The following is a 21,152-nucleotide window of genomic DNA, read 5'->3' as shown; positions in this document are numbered from 1 at the left end:
ATACTCCCTAATCCCACGTAAAGTGAATTTGTTTCTAGCATCCGCTGGTGTTTTCTTATTTTAGATGCAACATTTTATTATTGTTGTAAAACTGGAGGCAGTAGCTCAAAATACGCAGGAATGTCCTTTTGGGGGCAGTTTAAAGTTAAACTCAGCTGAACTCCAAAAAAACGTCTGGAAAATTGGATTCGCTGGTCTTTGCCTTTCATATTTGAAGAACCCAGCAGGAGATTGTCCAGGTCGGACAAATACTCAACAGCAGGAAAATGTCTGAAACATTCAGGCCAGGGGCGGCGTCTAGGTGATATATATAGATTCTGCAATTATTACCAAAAGCTCTGGAGTTTTGTCGTCTGTCCAAGTTGACATCTTCATATTCTCCGTATATCGCTCGTCTTTTTCATCCTGACGTATTTGTACTCTTAATTATAAACACGGCCACTGTCTTGCCGTCATTTTGCCTCTTGATAATTTCAGGAAAAGTTCATTGCAGCTCTGAAAGTAGCGTTTTGTGACGAACTCTGAAATGTTTGACTTCACAGAATCAAATCCAAAGTTGTGAACTTTCCTTTCTTGCCCTGGTGTATTATTTTAAACATTTTTTTTCAGAAAACAGAGATAAGGAGCTAATTGATGCTGTGCTATTATTTCCATGTGAACTGAGCACAAAGCAATTAGAGTGGAAATTCACTCTAACCACCCTGGCTGTTGGAGGAAGCCCCCCCCCGGTGCTTGAAGAGCATTGTTCACACATCTTATTGCGTCTGTTTTTTCTCCGGATAGTTTTTTCTCTCTCTCTCTCTCTTTGAAGCATCTCGGCGAGGGGCAGTTTTGCGAGGACTCCGGGAACTATTGATTTTCATCCGTCCTTGCTCCCCTTGCCATAATCTGTGGATTCATGCAGTCCACTGACTATATGACATGAATGCCCGCAGCGTGATTGAGGCCACGTGTGGGAGGCAGTGGTGTAATAGAGGTGTGAAGTCTGTATTGTCTGATGCATTGTAAAAATGAAACTTGGCCACTGAAACCATCCTGTTTTAAATTTTTCTCGTATAACTGGAAACACATGGCGCTGAATGAATGCTCCATTGTTCATTCTGGTTTACGTTTGTAATGCGTTTTCATATTTTCCTAAATGCACACATGACTTTGTGTAACTAAATAAAAGCCATGGGGTTTATTGCAGATGATTATGGGCGTTTTTCTGAATTCTCTATAATTATCCATATAAACTGTTTTATTTCCCAGCCCACTTCGGGTTTCCTTTTGCACTGGTTCACACTCACCCAGCTGGTTTTAGCTCTTTATTACCTTGAGTGCTTTTGATTTCGTTTGCCTCGGGTCTTAACTGACAAAAAAATAAATAAAATAAAAAACGTTTAACAAGATGAAGACTAAATGAAAGTTGCTGTTGAAACATCAAGCGAGTCATCACATTTAGCCAGTGCTCTGACCAAGAGGAGAATTATAATCAGCGGGTTTGGTCTGAAAACCCCTCGGGCGCTTTGCATTATTTCATCATGTTTTACCACATCAGGCACTTTCCGCACCAAAGTGAAATAAACAAGTGTCACTGTCAGGTCTCTTTTCCACACAATCAGCCTTCAGATACTGTAATTTATTCTACTTACCTTATTTTATTACCCAGGGGCTTGAAGGACTCCCGGCAGCATTGTTAAGAAGACAAGGCTTCACCAGGAGGCTGCAGCTTCAACGATAACATTTATCTCAACATAATAGCATCCGCTTTAATTTACCTCAGTACTTTTTTACTACCCTGACAGACGAGATGGCATTGCAACATAAAAGAAAACAAGCTGATAGTAAATCTTAATATGAAATGGAATTGGTTGCCTTTTTCTTGACATCTGTTTGGTTTCCATCTGTGGAATCATCGGGGCAGAAATAGCTTTTCATCCTCGAGCGGACAGGATGAACCAGATATTATATGATTATGTAGGATGACAATACCGTCTCAGTGTCATACGAAATGTCAAGCGACACACGCAGTCCCGCAACAACCTGATCCCCATCTCTGTTGTGTTGTGGACGGATTGCTTTACATGTTGCATAATGTGTTCTCATTCAGTTTATTTCCCCGTCTTCCTGAAAGGCTTTAAAATGTCACAATAACATGTCTGCAATGAAAGAGGAGAAATCTGTGCATCATTGTTTAACTTGTATCTATCAATCTTTATAAAAGTGATAACAGAGCGATCTTCTACAGACATTTTAAAAACATTGTACGTCAGCATCATGGACTGAATACGTCTCCCAACACAGTGAAGCCAAAGAGTTTCCATCTCCATCTGGTGACTGACTGCAGTGTAGGTTATTAGCCCTGCCTCCTCCATGTTAGCACCAGGGCCATGCAAGTCAAAATACATGTCAAATCATTCTTCTCAAAAAATTGGTTCCTGTCATTTTACCTATAGTTCAAGTGACATTCTGATACCTGAGTATTATCCATCTATCATCCAGTTTGTTTAGCATAAATCAAGCTGTCAATGTTTTGACATTATTTATTCCCTTTCTTGTACAAAGTTATATGGGACTCACGTCTACGGTAAAAAAGTTGCTATGTTTTGAATATGTAAAAATTTATGAAATATATATATACAATCTTATTTATTAATATAATATATATATATATTATTTATTAATCATTTTATATATAGATGTATATAAAATGATTTATATCTGGTGTCTTTACAACCTTCCTGGGTTTTTTAAAATGGGCCTCATGTCCTGTTGAAATTTCCTCTCTTACTCACTGAATGGTTTTTTTACATTACGCCCACACAATGAAATGCTGGGAGGCAAAGTGACCTGTTAGTTTAGAGAATATTAGATTTTTGCGAATTAGGTAAGGTTGCTTAAACCCCATCCCCGAGGGTAATAAGCTAGCCGTGTGTGTCCCAGAAGGCAGCGTGAATGCAGTGGGACGGCACTTTGTACACTTGGCAGTGGGAGTCAGTTTTTCCTCGATCCCTGAAGCGTTGCATTGTCTTTTGAAAGGAGGCTCTTTGTGTTTCCAGCGTGGAGCCGCTCACATGATGAGCCCCAGTACTGTCAGTGAGGCATTTTGATGTCTGGCAGAAACTGTGTGGTGAACACTAAAACATTCATCGCATATTTGGATGCTATTAACATGAATATTAAAGCGCAGATTGCAGCGCCTTTGATTTTTTGCCCGCTCTGCCCCAGAAGACCTTACGTGAGCATGTTTACTGCTCATTGTAAAGGGTAATTGAGGCAGGAGCACGTCGCTGTAGGTGTGTGTGCTGACTTTTGGACACGTGGCCTCCCGACATGCCTTTCTGTCAGGCGCCGTCAGCGCAAGGAGGAGGGCGCCGCTCGACACATCTGACATGACCCAGTTAGAGGAGCTACACTTGTAGGACCCTATAAAGTGGATCCTACCCTGAGGAGGATTTCCATACCCTTTAGCTTTGTTGTTCTCCTCACTCCCCTTCACTCGACTCGCCTCTCTGATGGATGGAACAGCCATCACTTTTTTTTTCAAATTGAAATTCCAGACTAGCATACTAATGGTTGTTCTTCGTATTTCACTTTGTAGACGTTCACGTCTCTCTTTTTTCTTCTAACCTTACACACTCTTAGATTTCTCTTTTTTTAAATCATTCAAATTTTAGTTAAATACGGCTGAAAAGCTTTGACTCTACCTTCGTCATGTGCAAGCAAAGTAGCTTATTGTCGCCTCCAATCCTCTAAATGATAATACAGCAAGTCATTAAAATATTGCAAGATATTGCAAAAGCTAATCTTCCCTTTGACTTCGCTGGAGAGAAAAAAAAACTGAGGCAGCAAATTAAAACCAGTGCAGCGTTTTAACAGTCAGGTGATCGGGTGATACCCTGAAACTCACCGTCTCTGCTGCTCCTCATGATTTAGATTCCAGTCGCAGTTTATCACAGGAGTGACTCCATTTACAAGAGATTGTCAAGAAATTGTGCAACATTTTTGGAAAGGCTTTGAAGAGGAATTTCTCTCACATGCTGCTGAATTATTTCCCTTGTTCCCTTGTGTCTGTTTGCTTACTCCAAGGGGCAGAATGTCCAATTTGCAACGTGAGATCAGAGGAGACACGGTCGAGGTCGCAGGGAGGCGCGGGTTTTGTTGCAGGACAGAAAGTATCTGCGCTGCCGAGTGAAAAGCTCATTTCCCCAGAAGATGTTCTCTTTTTAAAGTTATTTGCGAGGTCTTTTACACACGCTGGCTTCACATTGTGCACAGTTTATGCACCATGTTGTCCTCTTGAGCTGTAGGTCTTTTTTTTCCCTACTTAAAACATGCCCACTGCTTAATGAACCCCGGGGTTCATTTTGCTCCAGTAATTGGTGCGTTTATTAATTACCGTTTGTAGTCGGAAACCGTGTGACAAATGGGCGGTGTGATTAGATAAGCCCGGCTCTTGACAGAAGGCCTGTAGGAAAAGCACTGAATCAGATCAATACAACACAAGCTGCTCTCTCTGCCCAGGGCCGGTGATGGTGACTGATGGGTGGACATGGAGAGAAATTAAACGGTGACACACAGGAGTGACACAAGCCAACAACAACAAATTGTGCATTTGTGCCCATTTTGGCCTGTTCCCTTGATGTGCTTTTCATTTGAAAGTGACAACTGAAGTATTCGAAAAACCTGAAGCTTTGCCTACGTGTTTTTCTTTCATGTAAACAAACTGAAGTGGTGATCCAACAGCAGTGTGCAGCTCAGCTCTGCTGCGTGCATGTGGAAGCCTTTGGTATCCACCTTCTAGCGTTCAGTTTTGATTTGATCAATAACTGTCAACATCAGTGAAAACATCTGGATTCAGGATCACCTCCTCAGCCGTGTTATGTCCAGGAAGGTCATGTCCATAACAAGAGCAATAAATTCCTCTTCACATTTTCTTCAAGGCCTGAAGTGGAAACGTGCAGTCGTCATAAACATAATATATTGTAAGAGAAAATAGAAAGAAACTAACATTACTTACTGAGATCAATGTAAAAAAAACAAAACATAAAGCAAAACATCTGAGTATTGGGTCGTGTAAAGACCTTGTCGGACCACTGCTCCTCAGTGTGTTGATGGATGTTTAAAGCACTGTGGTTCAGTTTATAATTCCATTTGGTCCCAGAGGGACAGTTACAACTGTCTTGAAAAATCACTGCGGCCAGAGCTGCCACGTTGCCCCCGCGGCAAACCTCCTGATCCATAAGAAACACTGTCGTTTGCAGCTTTACGCTGGATTTAAAGATATTTTGGTGGGTGATCTTTTAATCTTGTTAATTTTGTACCTTGTGATCACTTGTTCGGAAGCAGATGGGGAATATAAAGGGGTCCTCTTAACCCAAATATAGAGGGATCTTTGTATAAAAGGGTCTAATGGCTGTTGTTGGAATAAAAGAGTGTAGTGTTTGAATGTGTCCTGGGACGACATTAGCAAGTACCAGAGGAAAAAGGGAGATAACTTTGTCATGGACAGGACGGTCACACTCTGAATAAAGTCTGAGCCTGATGTAGCCGGGGCTTGTTTGTCACAGAGCTCTGATCTCTCTGGTCCGGTCAGCGATACAGTTTCCCTGGGTTTGATATTCAAGTTGTAAATCCAAAATATCACACAGAAAGTGACGACAATGACAAAAGACTGTGAAGTGTAAGATCTGTGCAGCCATCCATCCATCACACAGTATGAAATGCATCTGAAAATATTGCAAACAGTGGGGAGGGAACATATCGTTCAACCAGAAAAACATCTTCCCCGTGAAAACACCTCCAACATCCAACCGGATGATTGAAGTAAAGATTGTGCAAAAAAAAAAACAGTGGAGTGTTGAAGAGCACAGGCTTTCTTAACAAGAAGGAAACCAATGTTGTCTAAATAACACCTGAATGCCATTGGCAGCAGCAACTATTTGTATGCTCCACTGTACACATCACATATCACACGTTCCTCACAAATCCCTCCTTTCTCCGCATCCCCCTCATCCTCCCATCTCCCACTGGCCCAGAATCCAACATTTCGACTGAATTTCCAGATCCCCCCTCTCGCTCGCACAAAGCCAGCAGCTTCACATACGAAGAAGCTCCTCTGAAAAAACGACGGTGTCGATCCAGCTTGAACGACGGAGAATCCAAACATCACAGGGAGAAAGCAGGCGTGTGAGCCATACATGTTGACGTGTGCCTTGTGTTTCAAGTGAAGGGGGAAAGAAAAACCTGCCTGAACATGCAGGGATCGGTCTGTTGACAGATTAGACACAGGCTGAAGCTACACTGGGAACCTGTCGCTGCCTCTGAGCGAAGCTCCGACAGGTGAACCGAGAGAGAATGAGAATGAGCTGAGCTGCACATTAACAGGTTGGAAAAGTCATTTTAATTAGGATGAAGGCAAATCTGTTTATTGATCAAATAAAGGAGTCTGAACACGTGGAGCCATTTCAGATGTGACATTTTGCTTAATCACGCAGAGCTATTCTCTCACATAAATGCATGGAATTCATTTCCTTGCATAATCCAGTTAGTATTAAATTATTATTTGACTTTTCTTTCAAATGAAAGCAGTCTTCATAAGATAATTGCTTTTTACATCCAAAAATAGGTTATGATGTTGATTGTCTGCAGGATTACTCAAAACCGACTGAACCAATTTACATGGAGCTCTGTGGATGGGGTGGGGCGGATCTGGATAAACCAGCAGATCCGGGATTTAATTTATGTATGTATGCATACTAGTTGCAACTTGTTTGGAGTGAGGAGGCACTGTATTGATCCCAAAGCCATCTTATGTCATTTACATATGAAACCACACGAAGAACTACTCAGTAGAATGGCATTTAAATTCAATCAAGCATTTCCAATTTCGACACACTCTTAAATATCAGTCCCCTTAATATGCCAGATTTTGTATATTTATTTTTATATAAATCATCATCTACGAAGGGAATTCTTCTCTCCCAAAGAAAACACTGACCCCGAAACAGCTTGCTTTCATTCCTGGCTTTTTTTCCCGGTAAAGTTATATCATATAACGTGACACGTGAGATTGAAAAATTCAAAACTTAACGTCCCGCTTCAGTTGTTTACGCGAAGATGTTTCGGGTCAATCAACTGGTTCAACTGGTTCATCCCAACTTTCAATTTCCGACTCCAATTTTCCAATTGGCTCAAATTGCGACAGAGGGAATCGACGCCATTGTATCCATGGCTACACCAACTCAGGGAAGACTGTGGGTGAGGGGTGTAACTTTCTGACACGTACTGCAAGCGGTTGACCAATCACAGAAGAGAGGCCCAGAGGCGCTGCAGAAATGTACGATGACAATTAATGCCTATTTTAAACATTAAAGCATGTACACCTCTTCTAGTAGGACCCCCAAATTAAAATTATGAAATTATAACAGACCAAAATATGGCAATTGTTAAAGAAAAAAATACTTTGAAGCTGAATCAGATCAAAGGACAATGTGAAGGTAGACTTTATTTGCACTGTGTACCCAGGTGGGGTTGTTCTTACGTTTCCCTCCCCCTCTCGGATGATCCTCCGAGCCCAAAAGGGAACGTCTTACATTAAGCTGGCTCATTCAGGCACATCCCCACTCCAATTCCCTGACCACCAAATTTCTCTCCAGCTTAGCTGCAGCCTCCCCCCCCCCCCCTGTCCTCTTTGGCCTTTTGAATGATAACCTTGAATAGCATTGTCTCGGGGCAAAGAAGGAGGGTAAAGAAATTCCTTGGTTCTGGACAGAGAGCAGGAAGGCTTGACAAAAGGCATCAGCACTCCCTAAATCAGAGAATGTTGGGGGGGGGGTGGGGGGGGTATATGAAAAGGGGGCAGTTTTTCCCTTTCAGGTAAAAAAGCGTAGACAGAAAAGGGGTGGGGAACAATAGCGCTGCCCTGATGGAATAAAGCGCTTCTCTGTGTTCGTTTTTTAAAGCTCAGAAAAATGTGATTTTAAAAAGTGAGCTCAACTGCGATGACGAAATCCGAGGCAAGGATGTGCAGGCGAGCGATCACTATATTAGAGCAGGTTTTATGGATTGAACGCAGATATGTTGGACTCACTGTATCTGATTAAGTCCATTTAAACTGAACTCCTTCCCAGTTCATATAATAGCCTTTCAGAGAAGCCATTAGGCCCTGAGATAGTCATTCGTGATAATGGCCAGCGCGGAGATCAATTGAAAGCTGATCTGTGAACAAGTTGTCGGCCGTCTTATGTTCGGCACCGCACACTCCCTCCGACCTTTTCCTCTTCCTCTTCACTTCCCACACCGGAGCGGAGTGTATCAGGCATTAGCCGGCTGCCATAGCAACTGAAACCAGACTCCCAAAGCGGGCTGAGGTTTTCCAAACAGTGCTTGTTGGCGTAAAGCGGCGAAGGTAAACAAACAAACCTCCCAGGCCCGGGTTGATAGAGCACTTGAACCTCTCCCAGAAAGCCGGGGGCGCCTTCGGGTTTGACCCGAGGCCCAGATTGATGCAGCAGAAACCTTTAATTTAGATATATATATATATTTTTTTTTTAATAACCTCACACACACACGGAGTAACTGAGGCAGATTTCTCACATTTATGATCTTTTTCTGTCCGTCTGTTCCATAATGTCGTGTAGCTGCGGCGTCGCTGCTGTAACGGCCTTCTGGCGACTTCCACCAGCCACCGCTCATGGCAGCTTAGTGGAGTCCTGCAACGATTTCATCATGAGACGGCCATCTGCTCGCAGCAGAATCAGCCGCTTCTTGAAGTTTATCATGTGGTCTGACAGAGAAATAAACCTTTGTGTGGTTTGGGGGGAAAAACCAGGGAATTCGCAGAAGTTAAATTCTTATCGGTTAGAATTTAATTGGCCGAATTAAAACGTAGTGTTTTTTTTATAGGGATATCAAATTAAATTTATGATATGACAAACATGAACATTTCAGAAGTTTAAATCGCACATGACATCGAGGTGTTGAATTTATCAACTTTCTATTGAAGCCCGACAAGTTTTCAATTTCAGCTCTTTTAGAGACGTTTTTTTTGTTATCGTCAATTTGACAAGAGCCCGAACAAGATGGAGTTTTTAGGGAGTTGATACGATACCAATAATATTACGTATTGGCCAATATATACATATTTTTTTTAATTTTGTTATCAAACCCTTGTGAAGAAGAAATGTAATTATGTCTTGATATTTTAGAGTTTAACCATCAACTTTATTATAAATAACTTTAAATAAAAAGAAAATACAAACCCCAAAAGATATATAGAACTTGAATTAAGAAAATAAAGATATTTTTTACATAAATACACATCTTTTCTGCATCGTGTACAAAAAACTGATACTAATATGTCTGTGAAATATCATATTGGCCCATTTTTATCGGCCAAGCGATATATCAGTCAGGCTCTACTTACTATAGCTGTGTTTTTCTTTGATTCTCTGCTTTATTTTCCCGCTACATTGCACCGTTATATCCCAAGGAGATCATTAAGTTTTATCTCGGCATGTGGTTTCCTGCTCTTTTGTTCTCAAACTGAGGACTAAGACTTCAAATTTGGGTCAAGAAAATTTGGGGGAATTCACAAAATTATTCGTAGACACAAAAAAAGAGGCCTTCAGGGGTCCCGGGCCAAAAAGGTTAACGCGCCGCTGTAGCTAACAACCACACGCCAAATGACACAAATCCCCGCCTGTCTGTTTTGTGCAGATCAGGGCGCATCGGTGTCAGCTTAGGAAATCAGGACAGGAAGTATCTGACTACCGCGGCGCAGGCAGAATCAGAGCCCGAGGTAGTTTCCTCTCGCATTTCTTTCAAGCAGCTTGGCTCACAAACATAATGGGAGAGAACATTTTTCATTCTAGGTGCCGTCTTTCTCCCACATCCTAGTCACCAGCCTCCCTGCCTCTGCTTCTCAATAACCCACATAGTGAGTGTGGAGGATGGGATTTGATGGAATTAACTATCCTGGGGAAAAAAAATAAAATAAATAAAAGCCAAAGGAAAGATGCAGCGGCACATATGACTTGGAATTGAATTACACCCTCGGCGGTGTGTTTATATTTTTGCTCATCTGCTCGTCTGCTGTGATTTGTGTTGCTCGGTGTCTGCCTTAATAGTGTCATGGTAACGTGCGAGCGCTCGCACAGAGTTCACCGACTGCGGAGTAGCAGGCTGAGTGAGTTTATCCCTAAAACCAACAGAAAGCACAGACTCTTCACCCAGAAACCTCTCATTCTTCTGTGGTTACACAATGGAACTGAGCTCTTGTCTTTCTTGTGGCGATAATTTCCCTCCCACATGTCGTTGCAGTGCTCGCTGTCAGCACCGCCATCATCATCATCATCATCATCATCTGACCTGATGTGGAAAATATGCACTGAGGTCTTTCTTTTATCTGTTCCTCCCTCTGAGGTTCCTGCCGCAGAGCTGCAGCTCTTTAAGGTTTTGATCATTTTGACAAATGTGTTAATCAAAGTATAATTGAGAATCCTTCTTTTTTTTTTTCAGATGCTAATTTTACAGTTTGCTGAATGGAATAACAATGTCAGTGTGAAACAAAACCACATTTTGCCCGAGTTATGGGTTTTTTCCTCCTTTCTTTTGCAGCAAGGAAATTCAATTTGATTACATACCGCTGTATCTCTCTGCATTACACAACACTTGAAAGAGAATTTCTGATTTTGTTAAATATTAATTATGAATACATTATCACGCTGGCAAGCTCTACAGTCTTTACTGTTACAAATCTGAATCAAAACACATTTGATAAGATTATATAACTGGGAATATTTTAATGATTGTACGTGTGAGTGCTCACTTGCTCCGAACAGTGGGTTTTTCTTTATGTTCGTCAGGGGCGGCTGCTTGTACAGGGATTTACATCAAAAGCTCCTGTGTGTTACTTTTGCTGTCGTGCTCCTCTAAAGGTAGTGAATTAAGGTCCTAAAGCAGCGACTCGTCTGAAGTTCTCTTAAGGGTCTGAAGAAGAAACGGCTGAGTTGTTATGTATGAAAATCCCCGGATCCCCTCTGATCCTGAGCTGTAATGACACAGCCTTGGTCAGAGACGTTTTTTTTATATCCCCTCGCTCTCAACACGTCCGGGTTTGACTGAGTGGATTTTCTACCACAGGTGCCGTAATCAGCCCGTCTGTTTGCGACAAGGTCTGCCATGCGTTTTTTGGCGGCGAACGGGGAACACGCAGATGTCTTTTCCGCTTCCTCCCTGCTCCACCTCCGACGTTAGCCAGTTTGTCGAGCCCATCTGCATTAGCGTGTGGATTAATTCCTGGTTGTTATCTGGCCTAGATGTAGTGCGGCAGTCCTGGATGGCATGGGGTAATCAGGTTGGAAGGCAGAGCTCGCTCGTCTTCTATCCCTCCGCTGCCATCTTCACATCCCAAAAACTGATAGCAGGGCCGACACGTTGGAGGGGATTAAGCTAATTTGATGGCAGAGCCACCTACCAGGGGCCCCTCAGGGTAATTTCAAGAGACAGGCTTTGGCATCCAGGGAATAACTTGTCAAGACCTGGCTACAGGCAAATATTGAGGATATTAATCCTTAATGTAATGGCCTTGACTAGATTCCACTCTTGTCTCTGTGTGCAGCTTTAAGCCCGGTAATAAGTCTCTTTAATCACTGACATAAAGCAGTCCCTCAAGGATTTTTCCGGAGTTTTACAGTAATTATTGGGTACGGAAAAAATGCTTGTTTTTTTTTTCCCGCCGTTGCCTCTGTGAGAAATTGCCAAGCGATTTGCATATGTTGGTCGTTCATTTGCATTGGTTTTTTATGAGCTGCTGCTGGGAGAGAGAGAGGGGGCGGGGGGGCTTTGTTTTGGGCACGGTGAAAAATGTGATGAAGTGTTAAAGTCACAAACCGTGTCATTTTACAAAGGGGATGTGAGGTTTGTTCAGAGGTGAAAACACAGCTGGAACAGGTCGGAGCTCCCAATCAGTAAATGCTGGAAACAGGTGATAAGGTTTTTCAGATGCAGGTCACTCACGCAGTAGCTCATTGTCTTATTGGTCTTTTTTAATTAAAACGTAAATAAAAGAACGAGATCGAATCCGTACAAAAAGCTCCGTTCACCTTGCCTGATATCTGGACACAACAAAAAAAGTCTTTGTATTTTTCCTCCTCATTAAGGAAAAAGTTTCTCCCCTTTCCCCGAGGAGCGGAGTTGAACACCTTGATGATGACACTTTGTCCTTGCTGCCGTTTTCCCCCTCACACACCGCTCGCTGTCTCGTCTGCCCTCAGCCACGTTTGATGGTGTGTTTTCTTTTTTTTTGTATCTTCTTCACTGACTGACTCATCCTCCTCTTCCTCCTCCTCAGGTCTGCTCATAGGATCCGGCTGCGCTCTCTATCCTCTGGGATGGGACAGTGAGGAAGTACAGCAGACCTGCAACAACAGCTCAGACCAGTTTCAACTAGGTAAGACAGCTGCCAGCATCACACACACACACACACACACACACACACACACACGCATGCACCTATTGATGTGCACACTTAAACTTGTCAAACACTGCGATTTCAGCCCATTTATGACCTGATTTCTCTGAATGCACAACTTGTTTCAGAGTCAGACTGAGTCTCAGCTTCATTGTGCATTGTATTTTTTTGTGTGCAGTGTACAAGGGGGAGCACGGAGCAATCAAAGGCTCCCGACCATTAGAAGTGTTGTTCAGCCGTCTTCAGGCTCTTGCACAGTTGAAGCACAGTCACGACTCAATTTTTCAAAACATTTTTCGCACCGTGTCTGCGCCAAATGGTGAAGAAAGAAGGTGAAACCAGGACATGGTGACACGACACGTGGACAGGAAACACAAGCGGTCAGGCTGGTCGATGTTTCCTCCTTCTCTCATCTCGACCGGCATAATGTTGGCAAAATGTTTGAATGGCACAGAGTCAAGGTGGCTCGTTTCTGCCTTGTTAGCATCAGACCGGTTCTGGGTACGTTATGAAAACATAAATCTTTTCATTTACTCGTACAGTATGAGCCCAGCTTTACCCACCGATGCTCTAACCTTGAGCGTGTAAATATGTTTTCGTGTTTATTGGACGTCCTGGTCCCAGAAAAGTTGGACAGACTTTGTCCTGGCCCCTCAACATCCTGCCCTTTTTTACTCAGCTACAAATCCGACAAAATTCTCTGGCACCTTCGTATTCAAAAGAGACCTGATTCCTCGGTACTTATAATGTATAAATCAACAGAACCTCCAGTGGTAGTGGATTTCTGAAGTGTTTTATAGCAATGACTATGTGCGGAGAATAAGCAGGAGCCTGATTTGTGCTCTGTATTCAGCCGGCAGCATCAGGACTGTCTCAGCAGGTGGAGGGGTTCTTCATACATACTGCACCTCGTCTTTTATTTGTTACTAATCAAATACTGTTTGATCTGTCACTACTTTCACTACTTTTTGAGGACTTACATAAACATCATCCCCCCAAACGTCGGAGCTGTGCATGGAGAAATCCATTCGGTCAGATCGGGAGATTTTAATGAAATGTCACAGGAAAACTTCTGATAAAGCTTCTCAGCCCATAACCTTGTGATCAGGTGACACTGGGAATACGGGGATTTGCTTTCGCTTTTCATTTCCATCAGTGTCCAGCAGGCTGCAGTTTCTGCCACTTTTAATTTTCTTTAACTCTCTTCCTCACTCCACAGAACTTCTATGAGTTCATTGGACGATCAAAAAGTTTAAGGTTGTAGCTTGTTACAAAACAACTAGTTTAATCCGTCTGGGGTCGTCCCCTGGAGGACGCAATTTCTATTACACCCCGTAATTACACAAGGGCAGGTTTTGACCCGACAGTGGCACCACAGCCTCACCAGACAATGAATATTCTTATCACAGTTCCTGACGGTGTAGTCAGCAAATGTTGAGTTACAGCCGTTCTGACGGGGTTTCTATGGAGGAGGAGGATGATTCCGATATATCAGCTAAAATGTTTCCTAAGGTTTTACAGGTAAACTGAAAAAAAACACAAATGCAGCCAATAAATAAAATGTTTATTCTATGAAATACAAGTCTTCATATTGGAAGACGTTGGCAAACATAAAGGCAGCTGCACATGATGTTTGTGAAAGGCTCTAGTTGAGATAAATTACTCTGAAAAAACAACATCATCGTTGTCAAATAATGATTTTAAAAACACAAAAACAATGTTAAACAGGAGGGGATTTGTAACCATCCCCATGTAATTCAAACAGATGTGATTCTGATTAAATTTCAGACAACATCAGAAGTAATTACGTCGAATACGAGAATACCTTATCGTGTGATTTCCCTTTTTGAAAGAACAGACTCTTGGTGCTTAAATTATTCCTAACAAGTGTGTTTGCATCAGTTCAGTGCAGTTGATTATATTTGCCAGTTGCAGACGACTGAACCGTAGTTCACCTCCTTCTTGTCACGACTGAAAACTGTGACGTTCTCCGGTGAGAACCGTGGGATTCCACACAAGCAGCGAGCGGACTCTCTCCTCTATCGACTCGTTCATTAATCACGATGGGAGCCGCCTGTGCTTAAGTAAATCAAAGATAACCTTGAGCGTGGCTGCGGGACACTTAACTTGTTCATTGTTAAAAAGTAAAACAACAGAAGGAAAACTCTGCTTTGACTCGACGTGGTTTAATATTCCCTCACATCCTGTTAACCTACAGCCACATTATGAGAGGAGATTAAGCTCATTTTCATCAGAGAGAGAAATGTGCAGCGTTAAATGCAACTCGGAGAGAGAGAGAGAAAAGTCTTTTTTCAGTGTTGGCTGTTGTTCCACAGTGAGGAGGCGGCTGATATGATTTGTTAATGAGACGCCTCCCCATCCTCCCACCCGGCCCCTAATTAGATAACTACATTCAATCAGACATTCTCCCTAAAATTCAATGTGATGTTTATAATGAGAAGTCGTGTTGGTCATCACAGCATTTTCTTTTTTCAACCCAAATTTAGCACCAGATGTAGGTCTCATCCTCGTTTTAATAATGCACATAATTCCCTCTGAAGATTAGAGGAGATGCGTCTTATTGAGCCACTTTTTGTTTTAATTTGTGTTCGCTTGCAGCCTTTTCCCCGGTTTCTGCATCTTTTGCTCCCGTCTCCTGCTTTGTGCGAGTTAATTCAGCACAAACCAGAGCATCTGTCTGCAAATGAAGTCGAACTATGTTCAGCGCCTTTGTCTCAACAATGCAAACTGTTGTCTTCTCGAGAAGAAGTGACATTTTGCGGCTTGAACGAAAAATGCGAAGCACTTTCACCACATTTTCTGCTCTTCACACAAACGTGTTAACTCCGGCAACAATAGTGGCGAGACAGTGTGTTCCCGTGCACGCAAACTGATTGAGAATCCAAATGAACCCATGTATTTTAAATGAGCCATCATTTGAATGAACTGTCACCTTCGCAGTCCTTGTTATATTCCGTTGGCGCTAATTAATACGCAGCCCACACACAACGGTAATATACTGCAAACATCCATTAACGCTGAGTAGATGTACGACATTGTGTCATGACCAGAAACACTGCTCCTGGAATGTTAGTTTACAATAATTCTTTAATTCTCGTGACCATAAGCAGGAAGTCATCCACATCTGGATGTAACATCAGTATTTATAGGAATACGTCACGGTCCAGTGACAGTCGTTCAGTCATGGTCGACACTCTGCACACACAGGAGAATGAAAGAAGAGATATCATGTTTCAAAACTGTGAGCATAAAGAAGTCAAGATAAATGTAGTTGTAATGTAAAATATACTGACATCAGAAACCGCAAAAGAATAAATGTGTATTGAGATATCAGGTACGAAACCTGAACACATCCTGTTTCACAGGCTCCTGCAGCCTTCATTGAGTAAATAGTTTCACATGTCAGCTCTTGTAGAGAAGTTTCTTTTCCTTTAATGCCAAAGTGACGAGAGCCAGACTGATTTATTTTTTTTTTAGGGGGGGGCTGATGCTGATACCGGGAACAAGATATTTCCAATGATTCCTAAGATTTCCTAATGAAACCCTTATGAAAATGAATTGTAATTTAGGCTTGATATCATGAATTACTATGAATAAAAACAAAAACACAAATATAACCAAATATAAAGAACTTGAGAAGAAAATAAACATATTTTTGCATGTAAAATAAAGTTCATATCGGTGCGTATGGGCAAACATAAATGCTGATATGGATGTGAAAGGCTAAAACACCTTATTGACCTGCCTCAGGTTTGTGATTCTCTGTCCATAAAGAAGAGTTTAAAACCACATCCTTCACTCAGGAGCAGAAATTATTCATTAAATTTAAAAGAAATAATTATGTGACATGTATTGTGATACTTATCGATATTGACTGAACATTTAAATCTTTTTTGCCATATGGCCCAGCCCCATGAGATAGACAGTATGATTTGTATAAGACACTATGACAGTGCAGGTCTCATCTGATGCCCAGACATCAACAGAAAACGAATCAGCTAAAAGCTTATCTGTCCGAATTTCACTGAAATCCTTTCGTGGTTTTTTTAGGACATATCCTGGTGACAGAGTGACAGACAGATAAACTAAAGGGTGCAGAGATATCAACCTTAATCCCCCCCTGCTCTCCTCCGCAGGTTCCTGCCAGATCGGCTGGGCCTACTACTGCACGGGGGCCGGGGCGGCGGCCGCCATGCTGCTGTGCACCTGGCTGTCCTGTTTCGCCGGGAAGAAGCAGAAGCAGTACCCCTACTGAGCGAGAGACGGCGAATAGGCGGAGGCCTCGGGGCGGTACGACTAAAGGGAGAGAGGACTCCGACTGTGTGGAGTCGCGGCGGTTACAGCACATCAGGCACCAAAGACGCCAAAGTCGTCCTGGCGCTCTGCACATCACGGGACACTACTCATCTGACAACTGCAGGGACTGTTTCATGACGCAGCACACACATGGCTTTGAAAACTGGTTCTTCTCTTAAAGCTGTACTTAAATGAAAAATAAATGGACCAATCCTATTTGTAAAGTTGTTACATAACAATTTCTGTAAAAAAGAGTATTCTCTTCTTTTCTCTTCTTCGTCTTCTTGGGTTATTTGATGTGTATGTGCTCGTGTTCCCTGTGATCAGGAGAAAAGTAATACTGCTTCATCGTTACGTGAACTGTCGCTGTCTCCTCCTCATCGCTCATCTTTGCCTTAAACACACACAGAAATGCAATAATCCCTGTTTTACGTAAAAAGCAATCCAACACTGACCGCCTGCTTCCTCGACTTTTTCCAGATTCCAAAAACAAATCTAGTTTATTTAACACATGCATAAAGATATACGTTGTGTATGACCATGTATTTTATCATATTAGCACATGTTTTGTATTCACTGTTCAAATTATCCTTTGTCATTATTTCGGTTTTGTAAATAAATGTTTATGGAAAAATCTGGATTCGAACGGTTGTTGTCTTCAGCCACATGTCGAGCACCTGAGGTGAAGTGAACAGACCTGGCGCTGGCATTCCTGAAAAAGCTTTTTTCCCATGACCTCTTGATCTCCGTGGTGTTCGCTGCACGTGGGAGAGCTTCCCCTCCTGCACCGATCGATACAGGGGATGAGGAGGTGCTGCGAATTTAGCTTTTCCCCGATAACCGATGAGGGGAAACGTCCGATTTATTTTTCGCCTTTTGATCAGGTCACTCTGCTTCAAAGCGTCAAGGGGTCGTCTTTCGAGACAATGCCCCCGAGATGCAATCACACCCTGGGACTCTGCGGAGCGGTGCAACCATCAGCTTAATGTCAAGAGGTGTCTCAGGGTTCCTGCACTCTGCCTTCTTAGTGTGCATAACAATAACGGTAACCTTTTCACAGCAATTACCAACCGCGCTGTGTGTGTCATGAAAGCTCTGCAGCTCCTTGCTCACTATTTTTAGTCGGGTTTTGGTTTTTTTCCCATCTTCGTCTTCTCCGCTCTCTGTTTTTCCTCCTTTGATTAACAAACAACACTTCAGAGATTCGTCCCTGCCCGAGTGTACGAAGTCAGCTCATTTACAATGCAGCTGTTCTGAATGTATTTGGCCCTCATTAGCATGCCCGTTTTCACACAATGTGCGGCATCCCCCAGATAATGGCACCTCGCTCCCTCCTCCTCCTCTTCCTCCTCCTCCTCCTCCTCCTCCTCACCTCCGTACTCACTTGAGAAATCTCTCTTTCAGTACTTGCTCTGTTTAATCTGTTAGAATAGCTCTCTCTCTCTCTCTCTCTCTCTCTCTCTCTCTCTCTCTCTCTCTCTCTCTCTCTCTGATCTGACTGATATCACCAGTGATTGTTACAGTGTCAAACAGATGCCTCATCAGCTCAGGCTGTGACACATTGGGGTCAAGTCGGAGCGCTGCCGCCGTTGAATCAGTAAAACCCCTCAAACTGACGGGAGCAGCACCCTGTGCAGTCTGAGGTCTTGTTACTCGGCGGCGGCTGATTGTCTTAAAACATCCCAAATGTCGAACGTGACGTATCTGGGACGTACGGACGCTCTGCCGCTGAGTAACATCTGTTTTATAAAGACCGACCCAGAGCCGCTGTTCTCTGTGAGGAGTTTGATTTTGTGATGCTGCACCACGCACTGATCTATACTCACCTTCACTGCGCTGCAGGTAGAGGAAGAAATCTTTGACCTTTGAGTCGACACCTGGAAAAAATAAAGCCCGAGGGAGTCAGCGTGGTTTGAAGAAAGAAGCCGTTTTGGGTGGACCGACCCTTTAGGAGCACAGTTTGAATCGATGAGGGTTTGAGGATTTGATAGAAAAGCTTTTTGGGTTGGAGTATCTCTTGAATGGGAAGAGTCAAGAAACACAAACGTGAGAGCACATACCTTCGCCAAGGTTCACGCTCAATCTCGCCACGTTAAAGAAGGACAAAAGCAGATCTCTCCTCCAAATTTTAACGGGTTTGTTGTTGAGTCATGTCCCACCTCTCAACAAAAACACAGGAAACACACGCAAACACGTGGAGAACATGCAAACTGCCCATTCAAAGACCCTTAAAGGCTAAATATCTATTCATTCATTTTCCTGTAGATAGACGGATGTACTTTGTTGATCTCCAGCTGAATTCATTCATTCACAGCAGTTAGGATGTGGGAAGACCAGCAGGATTAACAGTGAATCAGCATTTCAGAGTTTAACTTAATCTTGGGAGTTCAGCTTAAATCAGGCTTATTTAAACACCTTAGGAAGATACATCAAATTTATATTTTCTTTTTTATCCTCATTAATTTTCTTTATGCCTGAAGGGAAATACAGCAAAGACAATCAAACCACTAAGTGAACACCGCTGAATTTACAGTATGGCATCAGTTTTAAACAGCCATGCAGTGATTTCTTCTTTTTTTTTATGCTGATGGAGCGGGGGGGATTATTTAAGGGGAAAAAAGCGCCGAATCACCTTTGGAGAGTTCAGCCTTGGCAGCCAGGAAAACGCTTCCACATCAATTAATTCTTTCTAATTAATTTTTCCCCAGCAGAACCCCGGCGAGATAATTACTGCCCTCAAGAGCAACGCTGCCTGAAAAAAGGTTTTGTGCTACTCTAACACCAATCTCCGTAAAGATGGTGCATTATTGATGCAGGATAACATGAGAGGCAGCCATGACTGTGACCACATACAAATTACAGCAAAATAAAGTCTGTCGCCTGAGTAACCCACAAAAGTTACTTATTATTAATATTAATATACTGGCAGTGTTGTAAATATATCAAGTTTAAAAACTACAAGTACTGCAGCACAATAACAAACTAAGTTGGTCTCAAACATTCACAGAAGTACCGACATTTTCCTGAAATGTTCGGGAGGGGTTGTATGTGAGAATACAAATGTCCGAGTCGTTTTCCTGAACGTTCCTAATACACGAGGAACGTGGAAAAAATACAAATATCTCAGGATGAAAAAGACGTCATGCTAGTAGACGACACTAACGATAATGTCCACTTGGAAATCCGACAGGATTCGAGTGGTTTTGGTGATAAGGCTCAGCTGTCAATCATGACATTTCAACCCGTTTTTATAGCATTAAATAACTAATTAAAATCAATAGTAACACTAGAACACACATCAGTGTGATTAGAAATACCTAAAATGAAAGAGATCAACTTTGGAAAAAGTTTATTTCACGTGTGCTTTGACCTTTTTAAATTTGGGCTGTGTTCCATCTGCTAACATGGAGGAGGGGGGGTTTATGACCTATGTTGCAGCCAGCCATCGGGGGGGGGGCATTCAGGATGTTTGTCTTCACCTTTGGGAGCTGTCATGTCGTCCATCTTTAACTGAAGGCTGTGGTTCAAGTCTTCTGCATGCAGGACAACTCTATTTATTTAAATACAATCACTCAGTGCTGCCCCCTAGTGTTAAAAGCGTACCTCAGTAGCACACCTCAGGTGTTTTCTATTTGCTTCCTACCTTCCTCGACATCAGTAATGAAAACTAAACCTGCAGGCTCTGTGTGTCTGGACCATCTCATCAATAGCAGATGTCATTTTTCCAGGATAGAGAAGTAATAAACTCTCAAATCCCACATGGCCTCCGAATTCCCTCCTTCAAACCATTTCATTCTGTCGCCTCCTCCAGGTTTTTTCCTGCTAGAGTGGCACCGGGGGATGACAGGAAAAGAGCAGCAGGAAAAAACAACAACTTTGGTTTCCTCCCACAGATGAGACATCTGCGTCGTGCAGTTTAGAGTCTGGAGAATGAAAACAGCAGAATGCAGGCTGCCTCTCAAGCTACTTCAGTAAAAGCTCAATGTCAGGCAGTGGGATTATTTCCAAGCCGGGGTGAGACCTGGCTGTAGCAACTTTGTAGTTCCCCAAAGTCGGAAAGTATAACGCTTCACAAATTTCTAGAGAACTGAAATCATACCTTTGGGCACTGTCTCAAAGCGTCAAAAACAAAAAAAGAAGGAAAACATTGTGAGCTTTTCAAAGCTTGCGCAGATGGCACAGTTTTCATTCAGTGCCTGAGTGGAGTCCCCGAATGGAGTTCTGTTGCACAATTTAAAAGTTAAAAAACTTCACAGCCTCCACTTTACTTCAGGGACATAAAACCCTATAGATACCGAACATAACAGACAATGAGGAGCGTGCAAGCATTTCAGGAACGTATATGAGATACTGGATATGCAGAGAAGATCCAAGAGCT

The 21,152-nt window shown here is 42.6% G+C and overlaps 1 protein-coding gene across 1 annotated transcript in view; it reads left to right on the top strand.

Moving 5' to 3' along the window:
* The window catches only part of LOC117772885 (LHFPL tetraspan subfamily member 6 protein), a 46,822-nt gene extending 29,408 nt beyond the window's left edge, over window positions 1-17,414 (top strand). Inside the window, exons 3-4 of the mRNA XM_034604449.1 lie at window positions 12,338-12,436; window positions 16,615-17,414. Of these exons, the coding sequence (XP_034460340.1) occupies window positions 12,338-12,436; window positions 16,615-16,733 (218 nt within the window). The 3' untranslated portion in view covers window positions 16,734-17,414. The remainder of the gene's footprint in view (window positions 1-12,337; window positions 12,437-16,614) is intronic.
* Window positions 17,415-21,152: the final 3,738 nt, after the last annotated feature.

The sequence above is a fragment of the Hippoglossus hippoglossus genome, chromosome 13 (genome assembly GCF_009819705.1).
Source record: "Hippoglossus hippoglossus isolate fHipHip1 chromosome 13, fHipHip1.pri, whole genome shotgun sequence".
NCBI lineage: Eukaryota > Metazoa > Chordata > Actinopteri > Pleuronectiformes > Pleuronectidae > Hippoglossus > Hippoglossus hippoglossus.
This window is presented reverse-complemented; position numbering and strand designations above follow the sequence as displayed.